This window comes from Somniosus microcephalus, chromosome 12 (genome assembly GCF_052327205.1).
Source record: "Somniosus microcephalus isolate GS21.2 chromosome 12, FLI_Smic_1.0, whole genome shotgun sequence".
In the NCBI taxonomy this organism is placed as follows: domain Eukaryota; kingdom Metazoa; phylum Chordata; class Chondrichthyes; order Squaliformes; family Somniosidae; genus Somniosus; species Somniosus microcephalus.
In genome coordinates, this window is record NC_140998.1 from 194,733,706 (window position 1) to 194,757,758 (window position 24,053).

Here is a 24,053-nt window from a genome sequence, read left to right on the forward strand (position 1 = left end):
CATAGAAATCGGGCAAGGGGACTGTGACATACTTGAACATGTTAGCATCGAGAGGGAGGAGGTACTAGCGGTTTTAGCAGGCCAAAAAGTGGATAAATCCCCAGGCCCGGACGAGATGTATCCCAGGCTGTTGTGTGAGGCAAAGGAGGAGATTGCAGGGGCTCTGACACAAATTTTCAGAACCTCTCTGGCCACAGGGGATGTACCAGAGGACTGGAGAACAGCTAACGTAGTACCATTATTCAAGAAGGGTAGCAGGGATAAACCAGGGAATTACAGGCCGGTGAGCCTAACATCTGTGGTAGGGAAATTATTGGAAAAAATTCTGAGGGACAAAATTAGTCTCCACTTGGAGAGGCAAGGATTAATCGGGGATAGTCAGCATGGCTTTGTCAAGGGTAAATCATGTCTGACCAATCTGATTGAATTTTTCGAGGGGGTGACTAGGTGTGTGGATGAGGGAAATGCTGTGGATGTGGTTTACATGGATTTCAGTAAAGCTTTTGACAAAGTCCCGCATAGGAGACTGGTCAAGAAGGTAAGAGCCCATGGGATCCAGGGTGCCTTGGCGCGTTGGATCCTAAACTGGCTGAGTGGCAGGAGGCAGAGGGTGATGGTCGAAGGTTGCTTTTGTGACTGGAAGCCTGTGTCCAGTGGGGTACCTCAGGGATCGGTGCTGGGTCCCTTGCTGTTTGTGATCTACATAAATGATTTGGATGAGAATGTAAAAGGTATGATCAGTAAGTTCGCAGATGACACGAAAATTGGTGGGGTGGTAAATTGCGAGGAGGAAAGCCTCAGGCTACAGGACGATATAAACGGGTTGGTCAGATGGGCGGAAAAGTGGCAAATGGAATTTAACCCTGAAAAGTGCGAGGTGATGCATTTTGGACGGACAAATAAGGCAAGGGAATACACAATGAGTGGTAGGACCCTAGGAAGTACAGAGGGTCAGAGGGACCTTGGTGTACATGTACATAGATCCCTGAAGGCAGCGGAACAGGTAGATAAGGTGGTTAAAAAGGCATATGGGATACTTGCCTTCATTAGCCGAGGCATAGAATATAAGAGCAGGGAGGTTATGATGGAGCTGTACAAAACGCTGGTGAGGCCACAGCTGGAGTACTGTGTGCAGTTCTGGTCGCCTCACTATAGGAAGGATGTGATTGCTTTGGAGAGGGTGCAGAGAAGATTCACCAGGATGTTACCTGGGATGGAGCGCCTCAGCTATGAAGAAAGACTAAACAGGCTGAGGTTGTTTTCCTTGGAGCAAAGAAGGCTGAGGGGGGACCTGATTGAGGTGTACAAAATGATGAGGGGCATAGATAGGGTAGATAAAGAGGAACTTTTCCCCTTAGTAGGGGGGTCAATAACAAGGGGGCATAGATTCAAGGTAAGGGGCAGGAGGTTTAGAGGGGATTTGAGGAGGAACTTTTTCACCCAGAGGGTGGTTGGAATCTGGAACTCACTGCCTGAAAGGGTGGTAGAGGCAGGAACCCTCATAACATTCAAGAAGCGTTTGGATGAGCACTTGAAATGCCATTGCATACAAGGCTACGGACCAAATGCTGGAAAATGGGATTAGACTGGACAGGGATTGATGGACGGCGCAGACACGATGGGCCGAAGGGCCTCTTTCTGTGCTGTATAACTCTATGACTCTTTGGCCTAGAAATTCAGTGGGCTTTGCGCCCAGTTACCCCCCAAAGAGGGCTTCTGCGCCAGTCTGCAAACTTCGGGCGAACTTCATTGACGCGCTAATTGCGGCGGTAGCCATTAGCGCTGCGCCGCCACCGATGACGTCATCGGTGTGCGCAGCGCCCCGGTTCCGCCCCGACACTGGCCCGATCCCCATCTTCAGTAGCGGCCGCCTCTTCCGTGGCAGCCGCTAATAACATTCGGAGACCGGGTCCGTACAGCAGCCTTAGTGGGGCGCTTTAAGGTGAAGGTGCGGCCGGCCGCTTTTTCGGCGGCCGCCTGCCCGCACCTCCTTCCCCGGCCTCCTCCACCCCACCCCCCCCCGTGGCATTGCCGGCTGGTTTCCGGGAGCCCGGCACTTCTCCATTGTGCCGGGCTCTTTTGCCGGCACTCGCGATCGGGGCTCCGGCTGCTGCAGGCACCTCCCCCTTAAGAGAGGGAGGAAGGCCTGCAGTACCGCAGCCTGCCGCTCCGCTGCGGGTGGCGCTGCGGCCACTAGCGCACCGATATTCAGTTTCAGCGCCCCAAGCAGGGGCGGCCACACCCTTGAACAGCGGCCGTCCTCGACTTTGGGCGCTGAAACTGTATCGGCTGGGCGCGAGTGGCTCCGCGCCCAGTGGTAAATTCTGGCCGCCAGCGAGCTGGCGGGGCTATAGCTAATTTCTAGGCCTATGACTCTAAGTTCCAGCCATACGTGCTGCCTCTCCGGCGCATGCGTTTGACCTGTGAATCCCTTCTTTCAAGGGAACGGAAGTTCTGGTTGTATTGATTTCTTTGTGGGTTCAATGACGACACATTGATGAAAGAGATTCTATTTTAATCTAAAGTTTGTTTAACTATCTTAACAGCATTACAGGAGACACCATCTTAGAGATCTATCTAAAACGAAACTAAAACTAAACTGCTTCTCTCTCACATGCCCTCTGCTGGTAAGGCATAAGTAATCACACAGGCAAATATGCTGGTAAGGCATCATAATCAAACAGGCAAATACCATCACTATTTGCTGATATCATTACACTGGTTTCCCGCGAATGCGCAGTGCATGCACGAAACCGGCACTTCTGTTGACCCTACGCGTGAGTACCCAGCCCGTACTCACCCGTGGGGACCCAAATTTCATATGAATAACCACTAGAGGGGAGTGATGTGACAGATTTGGGCATATGGGCTAAGCAGACGAAAATATTTGCTTGTAGCAGATTGGAAATCTCAAATCCTATCAGTATTTGTACCACAGCACATTAGCAAATACACTGCTTTTTCATAGGTTTGGGAAGGGCACATCTTTGGGTCTGGTGCATTTTCTTTCTAAGAAGCTACCTTTACTTGGCGAGGTCTGAGGAGATGTAGGAGGAGACGACAGCTGGGATGATGTGTTTGATATTGTATCTTCTGCCTGCTTTTTATTTCGATCCAAATTTGCTTCTTCAGACAAGGACAGAATTTTCTTCAAAGCTTGAGGAGAATGGGTACCTGAAGGACAGAAATTGGAGTAGCAATGCAGTTAAAGTAACCCTGTTCATTTCAACACATACAAAGCAAAATAATACTGAACAAATATACAATTGTAAAGAAAAGATATTCAAAGTCACAAGTCTTTGGAACAAACGCACTTGATATTTTACTGAAATGGCTCTTCAGACAGGTTATTTTTCAAGCACACTTTGTGGAAGGGAAAGAGCAAACGCTTAGTTCAAAAGCAGAGCAGCAAATTATTCTTTAAAATGTTATTACCAAATGGAGGGAGGTCTTTAAATTGCACGTTCTTGTGTGATGGATACAGTGATACAGCTGGGACCTGGAGGGCCTGATTTACTTTCTGCTGCTGCTTCTGATGCTGTGCCCCTGATCTGGGAGCAACTGGAGATGTATCTGAAAGTTTCCCTGCTTTCTTTTCTCCTCTGCTCTTGGCTACTAGATACCAATGAAGAAAAAAATTACATATGTACAGATTTCATTGAAAAAGCAAGATTCCAACTGACAATTTTTAAATCACTTAACTTGCTGTCACTTATAAAGATATGTATTTCTTGGAATGGGGGAATGAAACATGCTGCAATTCAGCTTTGTTTCAAATGCTTTGGTATTAGTTGATTTGATTTTTATTTTTGGTCCCTGCGGTTTTTGTTTCAGAAGTGTAACATCTCGTGCAACAATGTCATCATGCTGCAGGTCACAAGACTCACAGCTGCAAAGGACAGTTTGTGAAACAATAGTTGTCCTTTAGTTTTACAAGTTGTGGAAAGGAATTAACACAAAAAAGGTTGAAAAATCTTTTCTTCCACCTGAGGGGGAATAAAAAATATATAGTTTTCAGTTTTACTTTTTAAAACATTATTGAACTGGTACAATGAACTGGAGCCCCAGTGAGCTGTACCAGAGTCAGCTTTTAATTCCAGCCATGTACTCGCTTCACAGATACGTCCTGAGCAGAGTGAAGACAGTTTTCTAACCCAGTGAACTACCTATTCGCCATACTTTTGCATCAAAATATATAAGAAATAGTGCATATCGCACATGCCCCTGTCCTCATATCTTGGGTGTCACAATTGCACCTGATTGGCTTAAATTTCATATTCATATATTATGGTCGATTTTAAAGTTTTTCGATTTACTGTTTTAGCCTTACTTATTTTTCTCTTTGTGTTTCCATCTTTTTTCTCTGTAGGGAACATGCGTGTGGGCCAGGAGTGTCACACAGCTGTGGACCAAGGGGGGTCACGCAGCTGTGGGCCAAGGGGGGTCACGCAGCTGTGGGCCAAGGGGGGTCACGCAGCTGTGGGCCAAGGGGGGTCACGCAGCTGTGGGCCAAGGGGGGTCACGCAGCTGTGGGCCAAGGGGGGTCACGCAGCTGTGGGCCAAGGGGGGGGGTCACGCAGCTGTGGGCCAAGGGGGGTCACGCAGCTGTGTGCCAGGGGGGTCACGCAGCTGTGGGCCAAGGGGGGGTCATGCAGCTGTGGGCCAAGGGGGGTCACGCAGCTGTGGGCCAAGGGGGGTCACACAGCTGTGGGTCAAGGGGGGTCACGCAGCTGTGGGCCAAGGGGGGTCACGCAGCTGTGGGCCAGAGGGATGACGCAGCTGTGGGCCAAGGGGGGTCACACAGCTGTGGGTCAAGGGGGGTCACGCAGCTGTGGGCCAGAGGGATGACGCAGCTGTAGGCCAGGGGGGTCATGCAGCTGTGGGCCAAGGGGGGATGACGTAGCTGTGGGCCAGGGGGGTCACGCAGCTGTGGGCCGGGGGGGTCACACAGCTGTGAGCCAGGCGCTGTGGGGCAGCAGCAGAATTGTATTCCACCACAAACTGTAAACTCATGGCCCGGCATATTCCTCACTCTACCATTACCATCAAGCCGGGGGACCAACCCTGGTTCAATGAGGAGTGCAGGAGCAGCACCAGGCATACCTAAAAATGAGGTGCCAACCTGGGGAGGCTGCAACACAGGACTGCATGCTAAAAAGCAGAAGCAGAATGCCATAGACAGGGCTAAGTGGTCCCACAAACAACAGATCAGGTCAAAGCTCTGCTGTCCTGCCACATCCAGTCGTAAATATGGTGGACCATTAAACAACTAACGGGAGTAGGAGGCTCCATGAATATCCCCATCCTCAATGAGGGTGGAGCCCAGCACGTGAGTGCAAAAGACATGGCTGAAGCATTTGCAACCATCTTCAGCCAGAAGTGCTGAGTGGATGATCCATATCGGCCTCCTCCTGAGGTCCCTACCATCACAGAAGCCAGTCTTCAGCCAATTTGATTCACTCCACGTGATATCAAGAAATGACTGAGCGCACTGGATACAGCAAAGGCTATGGGCCCCGACAACATCCCGGCTGTCGTGCTGAAGACTTGTGCTCCAGAACTAGCTGCACTTCTAGCCAAGCTGTTCCAGTACAGCTACAACACTGGCATCAGATACAGCCATATCCTGGCATGGGCTAAGGACTACACTGTTAAATGACATGCCCTCATGCTGGATGTTATCTGTATACTACCAATTTTTTGCACTTGTATTAAAAGCAACAAATGAAAAATATGAAAAAGGATATAATATTCATAAAAAGGTATGAAATAAATATTACTGAAAGGAGAGTGCTCATTTTCACAGTCATGTACTCTGGTGAATATCTGGAGTCAGTCTGTAGTTTAAGAGTAATCTTTAATTACATAACAGTGAAAAATATAAGCACTGCTTATTGAATGAGGTACAGCTTGGGAGAGGTCAGAATTCTTAAAAATGGAAAAAGTTGTTTATCTAATGTTTTTCAACATCCTGAAAGCAGCACTGGACAGCTTTCCATTGTGTTCTTGTGGAGATTCAGTCTAATTCCTATTGATAATGTGTTCCATGTTACTGGTGAGATGATGGTTTCATTCAAGTACATATTGAATCCTTCCATACAGAAACATACAGACTGAACTAAAAGATCGTCTAACTCACTGGTGAAACACTAGATTCTATCGTGCTACATTAGTTAGCTAAGCAGCTATTAGTCAATGCAGCGATGGTGGCAAAATATTTCAACATTAATGGTATCCCAAGGTCATGTAATTATGCAGTACAAGACCTGAGCCAACAAATAGCAACAGGAGAAACAGGACTTTTTCCCAATTTACAATGGGAGTTGAGTGCCATGCTGGTCAGTTGCAGTTTGAAATGAAGAGGTGCAAACTTTCAACATGTAGTAAATGTATCTGTGGCAATTTAAACTATTTCTACGAGGCAAAAAAAACAGCTGAATTATTTACACCATTCCAACGAATTACATTTACAAAGCACCTGGAGTCGGCTGTATTAGAGATAATATTATTGGATGTGTGTAAATGCATGTTATGGTATTTTTAATACTGCAATAATTAAGAATAATAGTGTGTTTAATGTAAAACGTTATTGTAAAACAGTTTTGCTATTTGTCAGTACAGCCATGTTTATCATCATACTCTACTATGAGGAGCTTGTTGTGTATGTACCTTTAAGAGAATAACTGGTCTCAGACTGCAATACCGGCAGTGACCACCCCTGTATAAAAGGCGCTAGAGAGCCTCTGTTGGTTAGTTTCGTTTATGCCTTTCACCAGTAAAGACTTGTTTGTTTCTCTCCTGCTAGTCCGTGTCTCAATCATTCACGGACTTAACACTGGCGACAAGTTAGAAAGAACTTACCTGCAACTCAGCAGCAGCTCCGACGACGTTGAAGGTCGGAAGAAAAAAAAGAGTCCATTGAAACTCGAGGAACGGGCGTCGACCGTCAATCATTGGGTTCAAGGCTTTGCAGGAGCGACTTTCCAGAGCCAGGCTGGGTTCCTCGGTCCGTGGTTTCCCAGCTAATCAGGCTGGTGGCAGGTAGTGCTCTGATCCTTCCTGGGCTGCAGCGGGGCCGGGCAGCGAGTCGGGAAGCAAGGAGAGAGAGAGGGTGGAGCATACAGGGCGCGGCCGGTGTTTCGAAGCTGGGCAGTGTTCGGACCTCAGAAGAGGGAGGGAAGTGTTCCAGAGGGCCCGCTCCACGACGGGAAAATAATAAAAGAAAAAGAATATGCGCAAGAAACCGTGGAAAGCAGCGCTAACAACAGCGGGGAAGAAGGAAAAGCACGGGAGGCGCCATTTTGTTAAATCAGAGAAGAAGGCAAAGCGCGGGAGGCGCCATTTTAGATTTGCAAGATGCCGAAGACTGGCTGTATCACTGCTTTTGATAATACATTAGAGGACTGGACCACGTATGTGGAAAGAGTCGAGGTATATTTCGAGGCAAATTAAATAGCGGAGGGGAAAAAGGCATCAATATTGCTAAACGTAATGGGCGCTAGAACGTACGGTCTATTGCGGGATCTGATTACTCCAGCCAAACCGAAGGCGAAGAGTTTTAACGAAATTGTTGCTGTTCTACAGGAGCACTTAAACCCTGCACCGCTGTTGATAGCAGAAAGATTTAAATTCCACAGGAGAACTCAGCACAAAGATGAGAGCAATGCTGAGTATCTTACGGAACTACACAAGCTATCAAAGCACTGCCAGTTCGGAGCAGGACTGGCAGATACCCTACGGGACAAATTTGTCTGTGGACTCCTGAGTGAAGGAACACAGAAGAAGTTACTCGCAGAAAAAGAGCTGACGCTAGATAAGACTTTCAGCGTGGCAGTATCGTATGAAGCAGCAGCCAGGGGAGCTGCAGAAATTCAACAAAAACCACAGGAATACAGCACCCACGAAATGACACGGGGATTTGCAAAATGTTATCGCTGCGGCAGAACTAACCATGACCAGAAGGACTGCTGGTCCAAAGACAAAATATGCAGACAATGCGAGAAGATTGGACACATTGCACGAGTTTGTAGGTCTGGGAAGAAGACCAGCGACAACAAAAAGGCTACTAAGGAACCGTACAAGAAAGTACAAAAGATGACGGACAGTAGTTCTGAAGACCAGATGAGCGACAGTGAATCCGAGAACAGGAGATTAGGCTGTCTCAAACTTCACAATGTAATCGCAAAAGAGGATCACCGAACCATTTGGGTCACCCTCACAATAGCAGGGTCCCAAGTTAAAATGGAATTGGATACAGGATCAGCGCTAACCGTCATGAATCGACGAGACTATGAGCGGCTATTTTCACACATACCCTTGAGAGAGACATCCATCGTCTTGACGACGTATACGGGGCAAAAAGTATACCCCAGAGGAAAAATAAGGGTGCCTGTCGAATACAATGGCAAGAAAATACGGAAATTGTATCTCTACATACTGCCAAATGGTGGACCACCGTTATTGGGACGGGAATGGATCAGGAAGATAAACTTAGATTGGCATTCCATTCATGCAATGACGGTGGATGGTAAAAAAGATGAAGACGTCACTCCTGGACGATTGTCAACAATCTTAGCTAACGCCAAAGAGGTATTTCAACAAGAACTGGGCACGCTTAAAGGCGTAACCGCCTCGTTAAAAATAGAAGAGAATGCAGTTCCCAAGTTTTTCAAAGCGAGACCGGTACCATATGCAATTGGTCCAGCCGTCAAGGCAGAGCTGGAGAATCTGGAAAAGGCGGGCGTGTTGTCTAAGGTCGACTGGAGCGAGTGGGCGACACCCATCGTTCCTGTCATGAAAAAAACGTTAAGCAATAAGTCCGGAGAGCCAAGAAAGATTCGCATCTGTGGGGATTTCAAGGTGACGGTGAACCCTGTCCTTCACACAGTACAATATCCTCTTCCAAGGATAGAAGACATCTTCGCCTCACTGTCTGGAGGGAAGCGTTTTACAAAAATTGACCTAGCACAAGCATATTTGCAGATGGAGGTTGAAGAGTCCTCTAGGAAGTATCTCACGATAAACACTCACAAAGGTCTTTACCAATATCATCGATTGGTATTCGGAGTAGCATCGGCTCCGGCGATATGGCAAAGAGCGATGGAACAAGTCCTGCAAGGGATTCCGGGGACTCAGTGTTACTTGGACGACATCCTTGTAACAGGTGAAGATGACAGTGAACACCTTAACAACCTAGAACAGGTGCTCACTAGACTACGGGAACATGGGCTGCGAGCCAACCGCCCCAAGTGCGAATTTTTTAAGAAACAGATATCGTATTGTGGCCACGTGATTGATGAAGAGGGGTTACATAAGTCCCCTGACAAAATTGAAGCGGTTGTTAAGGCCCCAGCGCCTGAAAATGTGTCGCAACTGAGGTCATTCCTCGGGTTGGTGAATTACTATCATAAGTTTTTGCCGAATTTGTCGACAATTCTGCAACCGCTGAACGCCCTGCTACGAACGGGGGTAGCATGGAAATGGAGCGATGATTGTAAACGTGCTTTTCAGAAGAGTAAGGACTTAATCACTTCGAAGGAAGTATTGGCTCACTACAACCCAGCACTGCCAATCAGGCTGGCATATGATGCATCTCCCTACGGCATTGGGGCGGTACTGTCACATAAATTCCTTGATGGTTTGGAGAGGCCGATAGCTTTTGTGTCACGCTCGTTAACTTCTGCCGAGCGTACCTACGCCCAGATTGACAGAGAGGCCCTCAGCCTAGTGTGGGGGGGTGAAGAAGTTCAATCACTATCTGCACGGTCAAAAATTTACTCTACTAACCGATCATCAACCTCTTGTCTCCATTTTCAACCCTCAGAAGGGCGTACCGATAATGACAGCACAACGGCTGCAGAGATGGTCCCTTTTCCTAGGGGCACACCAATATGACATCGAGTACAGGGGAACTAAACAGCATGGAAATGCTGATGGATTGTCACGTCTACCGTTGCCGACGGTGGAAGAAGAAGACCTTGCAGTGGATCCAATGGAGTTATTCCACTCGACCATAGTCGAATGTCTCCCTGTGACGAATGAAAACATAGAAAAGGAAACACGGAATGACCCGACACTATCACGGGTCTATGATTTAACGGTGAAGGGATGGCCAGCACATGGCGAACCACTGCTGCCAGCATTTTCGTCAAGAAGAGAACAGCTGTCAGTGTGCAGAGGAACCTTGATGTGTGGATCCAGAGTAGTAATTCCACCTAAGTTGACGGATAGAGTGCTCAATGAGCTTCATGAGGGTCATCTGGGTGGGGTAAAAATGAAGAGCTTAGCCAGAGCATTTGTGTGGTGGCCGGGAATCGATAGAGAAATCGAAGAGATGACCAAGAGCTGTGCAGGATGCCAGAAGGTCCAAAACGCCCCACCACAAGCTCCTCTGCATCCATGGGAGTGGCCCTCATCTCCATGGCAAAGGGTGCACATTGATTTTGCTGGTCCCTTCATGGACTCGATGTTTTTAATTGCGGTGGATGCACATTCAAAGTGGCCAGAGGTAATAAAAATGTCCTCAACCACCACGGAAAAAGCTATCGCAGTTTTACGAACCATATTCGCCAGGAATGGGCTGCCTGAACAGATTTGCTCTGACAATGGACCACAGTTTGTGTCTGAAGAGTTCCGGAGGTTCTTAAAGAACAATGGTGTTAAGCATTACACATCTGCCCCATATCATCCAGCAACTAATGGATTGGCCGAGAGGTTTGTCCAAACATTCAAGAAGGCTATCAAGGCAATGTGTAATGAAGATATACCCCTACAACACAAGGTGGACAACTTCTTGTTTGCCTACCGGAATGCGACACATGCGGTTACCAACCAAACTCCAGCCATGATGTTCTTCAATCGAAGACTACGATGCCGCTTGGATTTGGTTAAGCCAAACGTCCGAAGAGATGTGGAGAACAGGCAGTTTCAGAATATGAATGAAAGGCCGACCAGGAGTTTTAAGATAGGTCAACCAGTTTTGGCCCGGGACTACCGCACTGAGAAATGGCAGCCAGGAACGATTTGTACACGACAAGGACCTCTCATGTATACCGTGGACGTTGGGGAGAGCATTGTAAGACGCCATGCTGACCAACGTCAACTCCACACCACGATCTGATACACCTGGTAATGAAATCGACGTTCCAATTGCAGCTACCGCAGAACCGGTAATATTGGAAGCAGATGAACCAAACGACGACATTGATTCCGACTCAACATTGCCAGAAGAACCTGATACTCCAAAGAGGCGTTACCCAGACAGAATCAGGAAGCCTCCTCAAAGACCGAACTTATAATTGCTTAAACTTAACCAATGTATCTAGCAACAGTAATTGTGATTGTAATTCGTTATCATTCGTGTTAAATGAATGTTATGTACTGTTTATCTAAAAGGGGAGGAATTGTTGTGTATGTACCTTTAAGAGAATAACTGGTCTCAGACTGCAATACCGGCAGTGACCACCCCTGTATAAAAGGCGCTAGAGAGCCTCTGTTGGTTAGTTTCGTTTATGCCTTTCACCAGTAAAGACTTGTTTGTTTCTCTCCTGCTAGTCCGTGTCTCAATCATTCATGGACTTAACAGAGCTCCTTTCTGTTTTGAGCAAGATAGGCATCGGGCTGCTTAAAACTAGCAAACACCACACTTCTTCCATTGACATGGTAATGCACATAACATATGAATAACCACTAGAGGGGAGTGATGCGACAGATTTGGGCATATGGGCTAAGCAGACGAAAAAATTTGCTTGTAGCAGATTGGAAATCTCAAATCCTATCAGTATTTGTACCACAGCACATTAGCAAATACACTGCTTTGTCATAGGGTTGGGAAGGGCACATCTTTGGATCTGGTGCATTTTCTTTCCAAGGTGCTACCTTTCCTTGGCGAGGTCTGAGGAGATGTAGGAGGAGACGACAGCTGGGATGATGTGTTTGATATAGTATCTTCTGCCTGCTTTTTATTTCGATCCAAATTTGCTTCGTCAGACAAGGACAGAATTTTCTTCAAAGCTTGAGGAGAATGGGTACCTGAAGGACAGAAATTGGAATAGCAATGCAGTTAAAGTAACCCTGTTCATTTCAACACATACAAAGCAAAATAATGCTGAACAAATATACAATTGTAAAGAAAAGATATTCAAATTCACAAGTCTTTGGAACAAAAGCACTTGATATTTTACTGAAATGGCTCTGCAGACAGGTTATTTTTCAAGCACACTTTGTGGAAGGGAAAGAGCAAACGCTTAGTTCAAAAGCAGAGCAGCAAATTATTCTTTAAAATGTTATTACCAAATGGAGGGAGGTCTTTAAATTGCACGTTCTTGTGTGATGGATACAGTGATACAGCTGGGACCTGGAGGGCCTGATTTACTTTCTGCTGCTGCTTCTGATGCTGTGCCCCTGATCTGGGAGCAACTGGAGATGTATCTGAAAGTTTCCCTGCTTTCTTTTCTCCTCTGCTCTTGGCTACTAGATACCAATGAAGAAAGAAATTACATATGTACAGATTTCATTGAAAAAGCAAGATTCCAACTGACAATTTTTAAATCACTTAACTTGCTGTCACTTATAAAGGTATGTATTTCTTGGAATGGGGGAATGAAACATGCTGCAATTCAGCTTTGTTTCAAATGCTTTGGTATTAGTTGATTTGATTTTTATTTTTGGTCCCTGCTGTTTTTGTTTCAGAAGTGTAACATCTCGTGCAACAATGTCATCATGCTGCAGGTCACAAGACTCACAGCTGCAAAGGACAGTTTGTGAAACAATAGTTGTCCTTTAGTTTTACAAGTTGTGGAAAGGAATAAACACAAAAAAAGGTTGAAAAATCTTTTCTTCCAGCTGAGGGGGAATAAAAAATATATAGTTTTCAGTTTTACTTTTTAAAACATTATTGAGACTGGTACAATGAACTGGAGCACCAGTGAGCTGTACCAGAGTGAGCTTTTAATTCCAGCCATGTACTCGCTTCAGAGATACGTCCTGAGCAGAGTGAAGACAGTTTTCTAACCCAGTGAACTACCTATTCGCCATACTTTTGCATCAAAATATATAAGAAATAGTGCATATCGCACATGCCCCTGTCCTCATATCTTGGGTGTCACAATTGCACCTGATTGGCTTAAATTTCATATTCATATATTATGGTCGATTTTAAAGTTTTTCGATTTGCTGTTTTAGCCTTACTTATTTTTCTCTTTGTGTCTCCATCTTTTTTCTCTGTAGGGAACATGCGTGTGGGCCAGGGGGGTCACACAGCTGTGGACCAAGGGGGGTCACGCAGCTGTGGGCCAAGGGGGGTCACACAGCTGTGGACCAAGGGGGGTCACGCAGCTGTGGGCCAGAGGGATGACGCAGCTGTGGGCCAAGGGGGGTCACGCAGCTGTGGGCCAAGGGGGGGGTCACGCAGCTGTGGGCCAAGGGGGGTCACTCAGCTGTGGGCCAGGGGGGTCACGCAGCTGTGGGCCAAGGGGGGTCACACAGCTGTGGGCCAAGGGGGGGTCACGCAGCTGTGGGCCAGGGGGGGTCACGCAGCTGTGGGCCAGGGGGGTCACGCAGCTGTGGGCCAAGGGGTGACGCAGCTGTGGGTCAAGGGGGGTCATGCAGCTGTGGGCCAAGGGGGGGGTCACGCAGCTGTGGGCCAGGGGGGTCACGCAGCTGTGGGCCAAGGGGTGACGCAGCTGTGGGCCAAGGGGGATCACGCAGCTGTGGGCCAAGGGGGATCACGCAGCTGTGGGCCAAGGGGGATCACGCAGCTGTGGGCCAAGGGGGGTCACGCAGCTGTGGGCCAAGGGGTGACGCAGCTGTGGGCCAAGGGGGATCACGCAGCTGTGGGCCAAGGGGGGTCATGCAGCTGTGGGCCAGGGGGATCACGCAGCTGTGGGCCAAGGGGGGTCATGCAGCTGTGGGCCAAGGGGGATCACGCAGCTGTGGGCCAAGGGGGATCACGCAGCTGTGGGCCAAGGGGGATCACGCAGCTGTGGGCCAGGGGTGTCATGTAGCTGTGGGCCAAGGGGTCACGCAGCTGTGGGCCAAGGTGGGTCATGCAGCTGTGGGCCAAGGTGGGTCATGCAGCTGTGGGCCAAGGGGGGTCACACAGCTGTCGGCCAGCGACCACCGATGAGAAATCAAATCTGATTTTATTCTTGGCACATCTGGAGTTAGTCTTACTTTACATGCAACCTTTCATTGTTTCTTTCTTTTCACAGCAGTTTCAAAATGTTTTTTCACTGCAGTCTTTACAATTGTGCAAGTCTGCAATGGATCATATGCAATTTGTTTCTATGGCATGCAGAGAGCCAAGTAGCCAGGAAAAGGGATGGGCAAAACAAACTCCACAAAGACCAGCACAGAAAACAGCAAAGTACATAAACATTGAATAATTTTTTTTGAAACAGCAAAAATATACCTAAAAATAGTGTGCAAGGAATAAATTTTTTTAAATAAATTATTTTACATTTATTTCTTGCACTTATTGTATATTTTTGCTAGTATATTTTTCTTTTCTATTTTATGCACCTTTTTCTGTTTTCAATGCTGATCTTTGTGGGGTTTTTAGCCGACCCGTTTTCATGTCCAATATCCCGTGTGCTTTGCCATCGAAGTCTTACATCCAGTGAGAATGTATCATCGTTAAAAGGTCGCACTTCAAAAGTGTCAAAAGTATTTTAAAAAAGGCAAAAGAAAGCTAGCCAAATCCTGCTCTTTTTTTCCTAACACGGCCTACCGTCAGTGCAAGAATCAGGGATTTACAAACACGGTCAATTTTAAGCAACTGCAACCAATAATTAGCCTTTAATTGATCTGAGGATGTGACTATTCTAAACACTTCCTCAGAGGATGTGTCTGAGCAGTGGCCTTAAAAGGACGTTGAACACAGTTCCACAGAAGAATCTACACATTACAACTGTGTGCCAGACCTTGGACTACCCATAAACAACACCATTGGAAATCAGTAGTTAACTGTTAAAAATCAAATACTGGGCCATATATTTCACTGTCTGGCACTTTTGTGAAGCCACCATAATATGTGTCAACCACCCCCAGGTCTCGTGAGCAAATTTTACTGAATTAATGAGTGCAGCAATAGAATTTATTAACTATACTGATTTGTACTGTTTTCAAGATACACATATTCTGGTAGATGCTAATGGTTTAAAGGAAATAGAGCTTTAAAGTGCTATTTGTGTCCAAATGCTATGGGGCATTATTTTTCAGTCACATCAATGGAAATGTGAACTAGAGGCCTGCAAATTATTGACACAAGAAAAACTTTACCAAGGGCCATTTTTTCCAACTTAGTCCCAATACAGCATTTCTGTTATTTTCAAGTCTGGTTATAACCTTTTCATGAAATAAAGATTCCATTGCGAACATTCGCTGTGCCTATTTGTTCCATGGAAGTAAGCATTCTGCCTTTTTGTGTGTACTATTCAGCCTTTATATAACAATTTACTGAAAAAATGAATCATGCTTTATTTACAATATAAAATCTCTTTTATGGTTCTCCAAACTGCCAATCCAGTTGGCTCGAGAATTAATGTGGATGTGTATTGCTAATCCAAGTAACTCATTTTTTTCTCCTCTTTGCAAGTCACATTTTATGGATACAGATGAAACACGTTTTCATTTTACTGCATAATCCCATTTGAAATATTGACTGCACTTCTCCATGATTTAAGACATCTGTTACCCGATCCCTTAGGTTTACAGCTTGCCAATTGAAACACCATCAGCAATGTATAATATACTCAAATGTGTTTCTATTAATTTTTTATATAAATTCCATGGCTGAAACAAAATTCCACAAAATTAATGCAGCTACAGTACAAGACAGTCAATGAATCTGCTCTGTAAGCATTATCTTAACCATTTAACTATCAAATAATCCAGAAATTGAGATTTTAAACATGCACTTTTGGCAGTATAGCATCTACAATTACAATATAACCTGTCTCTATATTACTTGTTAATTGTAATACTTACAAAAAAATAAAATAATTAACAAAAGGGTTAGTGTAACCATATTCAGAGCCCATGAAGATAATTACATTAGATAGTTTCTACCCTTGTCATTATATTGGTCCTCACCAATTTGGAAAAGTATCACTCTCAGGACCTTTCGAAAAGAAAAACTTTAAAGGATTTCTCATTAACACATTTTTGCATATTTCAAATCTATCTGTAGGTATTATGGACATTTTGTTGAAATAGTCAAGGGATCTGACTTGGAGTTGTTGAACCTGCACATGTAAATGAGATTATCGCAGCCTCATTAATGATCAATGCTCACAAGAAGATAAAACATGGAACAAGGAAAGGTAATACGTCCCATTTCGCCCATTCCTTTCTAAAACCATGTAAAATCTGCACTACTGTGGACTCAACCCAACCCATGCAACTCCCCAGAGGAATGTCCTGCAAAGTTTCATCCAAAGGTAAAGAGGAAAACACCAGAACACCGATGTAATCTTACATCCGATGCTATACACTATGGGCAGGATTTTCATTGGGCCGTGGAGGCGGGATTGGAGGCGTATGGGGGGGGGGGGTTAAATTGCAAAAACTGGCGTGCGGGCCAAACCCGCCTCCAAGCAATTTTCATTAATTCGTGTCTAATGGTCAAGTCTCCGTCCCGCCTCCAAGATGCGGGATAGGCCATTAAGGCCCTTACCAAGCACTAAATTGCCTCTATAATGCCATTTTGAAAGGCCTTTGCAATTTTAACCTTTTTCCCACGTGAAACACGCCTGTTCTGAAACACGACGGTGAAACCTGGTGGGAGTACAATTGGATTGCTGACTATCAGCTGCAGCTCAACCATTTAAGTGGAGATTTGATCAGCCATCATTTGCAGGTGGCAGGACTTTGTAGTCTCAGGTCTGGGGGAACTTTTAGAAGGCATAACCACAGCTGTGGAAGTTTGGAGCCTGACACCCATCTCCAGTGTGACCTCCTGGGAAACCCCTCTCACCACCTTCACTGAGCGCTTCCTCAACTGAGGCACATACCAGAAGCATGGGAGCCATTTATTTCCTTCCCTTCTGGACATTAGATGAGGACGAAGACCAGCCGCAGCACCAGCAGAACTAGGAACAACAGCAGCACCAACAGCAGCAGCAACAACAGGAGCGCCAAGCTTCTGCTCACCCACCTGAAGATGCACAGGCCAGAAGGGGCCAGCGCATGGAAGCCTGTCGGCGCAGGAGATACTACCCAAACAGGGTCTACAGACACAGGGTCAGCTATCTCAACATGTCTGAGCAGCAGTGCCAAAGGCGGCTCCGACTTTCACGAGAGGTAGTGGGTGACATCTGTGCAATGCTGCAAAAAGACCTGCAGGCCAGAGGACCAAGTGGACAACCCTTAGCAGTGGCCGTCAAAGTCACCACCGCACTCAACTTTTTTGCCTCAGGCTCATTCCAGGGATCAGCAGCAGACATCAGCGGCATCTCCCAGGCGGCCGCACACACTTGCATCACGCAGCTAACCGATGCCCTCTTTGCCATCGCACACAATCACATCCATTTCACCAATGATCAAGCAAGTGTCACGGCACGTGCGGTTGGAATAGCTCATCTGGCAGGCTTTCCAAGGGTGCAGGGCGTCGTTGACTGCACACATGTGGCCCTTAAGGCACCCCATCGCAATCCAGATATTTTTGTCAATCGCAAGGGCTTCCACTGATTTAAAGTTGCTCGGAGTTGGGAACCAGGCGGCGGGGTCCCGCCCGCCAGTTTTCGCGATTTTAACCCCCCCCCATGCCTCCAATCACGCCTCCAGGCCCCATTGAAAATCCAGCCCTGCGTGTCTCAGTGAGGATTCTTCAATCTGATTGGTTGAATAGCCTTGCTGTTACTTGACCTGCTCACAGACGCCACAGATCCCCTGTAGTGGGCGGTGCTCTGGAAAAAACGTCTCATTAGAGCAAATCTGCAATCTGAAGCTGGTCAAAACTCTGTGGGCAGATGTCAGCAAGGTGAACGGCAAGTGCTGTTCCTTCGCCGCTGATTGCAAAATCCGAGTCCTCATCATGCTTTTTATAGGAAGATACTGCTTTATCATATCTCTTAAAATCGTCCAAAAAACATTTTTTTGGTTTTACTTCAAAATTGGTCCCCATGGGAATACTTCTCATTAATACCATAAATAAGAATTAAATATTTAACATAGTATGTTTTTAATTAAGTGTTGGTTTATTGCAGTCTTTCTAGTGTTTAAACTGTAATATCCGTGCATATTTCAGTGCTAAATACTTAAACCAGTTCACCCAAGGTGATTGTCATTTCACTGGACCTGCAAATTGAACAGCAATGACAGCAGCTTCAACCTGCTGAATGGGATTGGCATATTAGTCGTGAATCGGGAGCACTCAATTGATACTTAAAGGTTGAAGTTTTAAGTAAACATTCAGGCATTATTTTTAGTTAAAACACTGCATGTGAAAGAATGTTATAGATTGCTCCAGATGTTCTATCACAAAAAGAATTTAAAATCCTAACTTCATAATGGATTATCTCATTTTAATTATACAGAAGAACCATATTATAAATTATTTCTTTTGTAACAAAACATCATATTTAAAGTCAAGACTACTAGTATTTTAATAAACCATTTCAAAATTGTTATTTATTGTTTTTCACAACTGGAAGGAAATTGAATGTTTCCTTTAACCCACAGCCTAATGAAATCTGAACTACTGGTTGCTTCATTTGTTGATACAATGCAAATTAATTAATGTTTTCTCAAAGAATATAAAAAAGTTCTGTGACTTACATCTTTTAGTACTTGGCTCACACTGCAGTGACAAGGCCTGCAGGCTTTCTTCATCCATGTCAAGGTTAAGGTTTGCAAGGTACTGTTTTACTTTCCGAGCCATCTTTGCATCTTCGTAGAGTTCCTTTGCATTGAGAAACAAGCTGCGACGTACCCGTTTCTCGTCCAGCATTGCAGCATTTGTATTGCCGTAGCTCAACAACCTGCTGCAGGGGAAAGAGAGATGCCGCTGGTTTCAACATGGAAGGTCAATGACTGGGACATGCAAAAGTCAGATTGAGGTCAGTCTTGTTCAAGCTCAAAATAACACTGCCTCATTCCAGTAAGTCAGACAGACAAAAATGAAGGAAACGGAATGAAGAGTGAAAGGGAAATAAAAACCAGCAACTACTCTGCAGATAGCCCTATCCTGCTTCAACTTGGCAATCAAACTTTACAGCACTATAAGCATCTCTGCCCACTGGTTTAAAAGAAGCTACTACTCCGGCAGAACAGTTGGAGCAGGAGTTGAAGCTCATGCAGGGCTGATGTTAAATAGCAGTTATAATAAATCCTGACAATATTAAAAACAAAATTAACTCAATATTTCTCGACACCACTTTATGATCAGAAGGAAGGTACAATTTAAGCAGCCAATCTCTTCCACTCACAAAGAATGGAACTTTTCCCTCTACATAAGATCGATAAACAGATACTGGGACTGCAATCCATCAGCAGCTTAGCCCAAAAATCACTGAATGCTGAGACTTCAAAAATCACTCCCACCATCTGAGCTACCAGGATGCCAATAAATACAGATAAATATTTAGAATAAAACTTTTCCACTACAGTGGAAGTATTTAACAAATTATGTATAAATATGTGGTTATTTTCCCTGTAAAAGTAAATTAAGTTAAAAAAATAAAATCCAATTTTCCATTTATAAGTACCTAAAGTTTATTAAAATGTATCTCTATCAACTACTGTCAAGGGAGATACAAACCCAACATTAAGCTGAACCACTGATGAAACCAGAAGTCAAACTCAATCCCTAATGCTGCAGGAAAGGGGATGTATATTGTAATTATAATACTTAATTGTCCACATAATTATGACTGTCAATTGTTTTAAATGTCTATCTTTAAAAAGACTTTTTAAACAGTTACTGTTTTTCAGGGCTAAAAATCTGACAATTTATCATATATATTGGCCCAGAAATTCGGGTCCCCACGGGTGAGTACGCGCTGGGTACTCACGCGTAGGCCCAACGGAAGTGCCAGTTTCGTCCATGCACAGCGCATGCGTGGGAAACCAGAACTTCCGTTCCCTTAACTGAAGGGATTCAGAGGTCGAACACGTGCGCCGGAGAGGCAGCGCGTGCGCATGGAACTTTTGGGGTTTTTTTCAGGTTTTTCCGGGAGTCTAAGGGCTAAAAATTCAGTTTGGGGCGCCAAGCTCACCTGGGCACCGGAATTACCACTGCGCGCGGAGCCACTTGCGCCATCGGGATATTCAGTTTCTGCGCCCCAAATGGAAGCCGGCCGCTAAACGAGGCTTCCCGCGCCCCGCTTGGGGCGCTGAAACTGAATATCGGCGCGCAAAGTGCCGCAGCACCACCCGCTGCGGCACGGCACGCAGCGGTACTGCAGGCCTTCCTCCTACTGTTAAGGGGGAGGTGGCTGCAACAGCGCGATCCCCGCTCGCGAGTGCCGGCAAATGAGCCCGGCACCAAGGAGAAGTGCCGGGCTCTCGGGAAACAGCCGGCAATGCCGCGGGTGGCAGGGGGGGGTGGGTGTAGGAGGCCGGGGACGGAGGTGCAGGCAGGCGGCCGCCGAAAAAGTGGCCGGCCGCACCTCCACCTTAACTCACTCCACTACCGCCACAGGTTGGCCCCTGTGTACCGGTCGCTATTTGTGGCCGGCGCGGAAGAGGCGAGCGCGACCTAATATGGCGTTCGGGGCTGTAGCGGGGCGCTGCGCACACCGATGACGTCATCGGTGGCGGCGCAGCGCTACAGGCTAACACCGCCATTAGCACCCCGCTAAATATCGCGGTGTTTGTGGCCAGTGGCACTAAAGCCTCTGAGTGGCCTCTTTGGGCGCAAACTGGTGGCGCAAGCAACTGAATTTCTAGGCCTAAGTCTCCAGCAGTTACACTTTTAAAAAGCAGGCGCAAGGCCTGCTTTTAACAAGGTAAGTGGTGAATTAATGAAAATTAAAACATTTTTTCCACAGGTTTATTATTTTTAAATACTTTAAAGAAAGGTAAGTTTATTTTTAGCCCCGTTAGAAACTGTAATTAATTTTTCAAAAATTTAAAATATTGTTTAAAATAGTTATTTTATGTAATTTATAGTGATTTTTAAAATGTGATTAAAAAAAAAATTATTTGAAGTTTTAGTTATGTTTTGGGGGCTTATAGTATTTATACTTTTGACAGCTCTTCCTGTCAAATTTATGAATGGGCATTCCCTGCTACCATTGGTTCTCCATGGCCCACGTGATCCCAGGGGATACATCGAACTAACTGCGCCCCTGGGTTACGCAAGCACTGCGCGCCGGCAGTTGGAGGAGGCCCAGGATCGGAATCTAATTTTTTTGAAAACGGTGCACATGCTAGCTTGCTGCATGCAAGTCCTTGCTGATACACATGTATGTACTTTACCACGATCTTTTTTTAAAGAGAGTTCCAAGAGGAACTAGTAAAATGAGTGCAAGGACGCTATGGGAGGGCTTTTGTTATTCAAGTTACTACAGCTGTTCTTTGGTCAGTACTTTCAATTTCTCACCATCATGGGTTTACAAACTTGAACTGATTTAATACTTTTGATTTTGGAAAATCAAAACAGTGCATATGCAAAATACGGGACTGTACACAATTTTGTCAGTTATAGTAACAAATAGGAGCTATTTGATGCATTCATTTAGCTCCTGTTCAATAGTATAAAATATAAGACACTTCTGAATTGTCGTCTACAGACTGCTAATGTAAGACCTGCATTGCACTGCAGAAGAAAGAGACATTTCAAAAAAATGTGAAACACTGTACACCTGGATGAAACACCAAAAACATACAGCGCCAAAATAACTATGATTAAATAACTAACATAATTACACTTTTTTTGCTGATTATGCAATTCTTAGCACTTAGGTATCAGGCAGGTTACTTCAATGGAAAGCAAGGTGTTTGTGTCCTCAGAGCACCAATGCTGCTGTGTTTTCTGGATTGAAACAATCTGAATTGTGCTTATTCTTTTAAGAACAAAAAGCAATTTTATCCACATCCAGCCTTTCTGAGGAGGTATTTAATTCTGTGCAATGAATAATTTTCATTGGCTCAGTTTACATCACTATGGATTCCATTATTCTGTGAACAGATAGCACGAACCTTGTTCTGAACATAAAAGCAGGATTGATATTAACTGAAGCCATACAGCCAACATTACGGATTTCTTTAGCAATCATCCGTAGCTTTTCAAAATTCACCAAACCTTCCACTTTGGAGTCATTCCCTAAGGGAAGAAAAAATAAAATGATTCCTGACGAGGACAGCTAAACAGATTTCAATTTTACACATTAAAATGTCTATTTAACATCCAGAGAACCCCATGCGAAGGACTGAGACCCCATCAAGGTTGAAAAGGTAAATCAGGAAGTAGGGAATGGATGACAGCAAGCTTGAGTTTTAAATGTCTGAAAATTGTAGGAGGAAGGAAAGACTGAGTGAAATAAGGAATTCCAAAGTTTTATAACAGTGAAGGAATGAGTCAGAGTATGAGGCTGCATGATGAGTATTGCTTTCAATAATAGGGATGTTGGTAGGAGGACGGCACCGACCGTAAATCAGGATAGAGCTATTAATGGTTAGCAGCTATGCTAACGTAGACGTTGCAAATTAATTAGTGAAAATGGAAGGTTAAAGGGAAATCACACCGTAATTATAAATACATGGCATTCTGAAAGATTAGACTGTGTAGTGAGACCTATGATTCTCCTGTGTTTTACTTTCTTAAACTCAATTTCTTTCCCAGGATTTTACATCATCCAAATGCCTGCAAACACTATAAAAATGTAAAGTTAAAAAATTGTTTTGATAGTGGATTTGGTAGCAGCATGGACCAGCATAGAGTCATTTCAGCTAAGGAACCTCGGTCTGAGCTCAGCCGAGACTGACGGGATGAAAGCTTTCTTCAACTTTATAACATTCTTATGTAAAATGAGCTTTAGCAACCTCAACTCAACAAAGCTCAGTCTGAAGGGACACAAGGATGTTTGGTGAGAATGCTGGAAAAAATGTATGAAATGCAGTCGAAAGTTCTCTTCAAAGATTTGAGTTAACCAAAAAATAGAGGAAGCTTTACTGTGCAGTTGAATGTGGTGCATCTAATGTGGGATTAATTGATGCTGAGACGATACACAAAGCAGGAAAGAAGCCATTTCCCAACACTAACATCCCTTGCCTTGCTGAATGCAAAGATTAACCAATTCTACTTTCAAGTCATGATTTTCATGTGTTTTGCACTCAGCTCAGAATGGTCGAAGTGAATGTCACTGAGGACAGAAAGCTTTGTTGGGCTCACTTCCATTTCTACTATTCATGCATTTCAAAAGCAGGGCATCATAAATAAACATAAGAAACTAATGGGTTTGTAACCTCCAGAGCTCAGTTCTATCATCACCTCTCAACTAGGCGGCCCAGGGATGTTGACCTAGTTTTTTAAAAACCTAGGCCCAATGGCGTGCAGTTTCCAGTACCATCAGCATTTCTCAGCTTGACAAATAAAAGTCACCTTAACAGTCATTGATCTTTCAGTCTATATTTTAGTATTCTTTGAAAGTTAACTGTTATAAAGGATAAAGAACAATACAGAAATCTTTTGGGGGGTTTGTGAGTCTGCTGCTGCAACTCTGCTAGGAGACCAGCAGAATCTACCAGAAAACAAAGACCACGATGGTGGCTGGAAGCACCAGTGTCTGTCCATCCTGGGGGGAGGGGTTACCCAAGCACCCGACTGCAGCCATATGCTGTGTTAGGAGGCTGATCACTTACTTAAAAAAATAAGAATTTGTGGCATTTTCTCCTGTGGAGTGCAGAGTGTCCAGGCCTTGTTAGGGGCAAAACCTTCCTTCACACTTACCAGGCAATTGACTGCAATGGGACAAAGCCAGGGGCAGGGATTCCTACACCGGCAGTACCTACACCTTTGGCTCAGTTGGGATCCGGTGCATCTGTGGAGAGTTGTACGCCCAGTGAGGTGAGGAGTACTGGCTTCCACATCGGTGGATGTGGGCCCCATC

At 45.2% G+C, this 24,053-nt stretch overlaps 1 protein-coding gene across 1 annotated transcript in view; it reads right to left on the bottom strand.

The window, feature by feature from the left end:
* Window positions 1-24,053, bottom strand: part of LOC147109842 (rap guanine nucleotide exchange factor 2-like) — a 109,417-nt gene that overhangs the window by 17,186 nt on the left and 68,178 nt on the right. Inside the window, 7 exon segments of the mRNA XM_086003900.1 lie at window positions 3,022-3,174; window positions 3,436-3,526; window positions 5,275-5,286; window positions 8,290-8,298; window positions 12,374-12,471; window positions 18,778-18,980; window positions 22,144-22,267. Coding sequence (XP_085860026.1) covers window positions 3,022-3,174; window positions 3,436-3,526; window positions 5,275-5,286; window positions 8,290-8,298; window positions 12,374-12,471; window positions 18,778-18,980; window positions 22,144-22,267 — 690 coding nt within the window.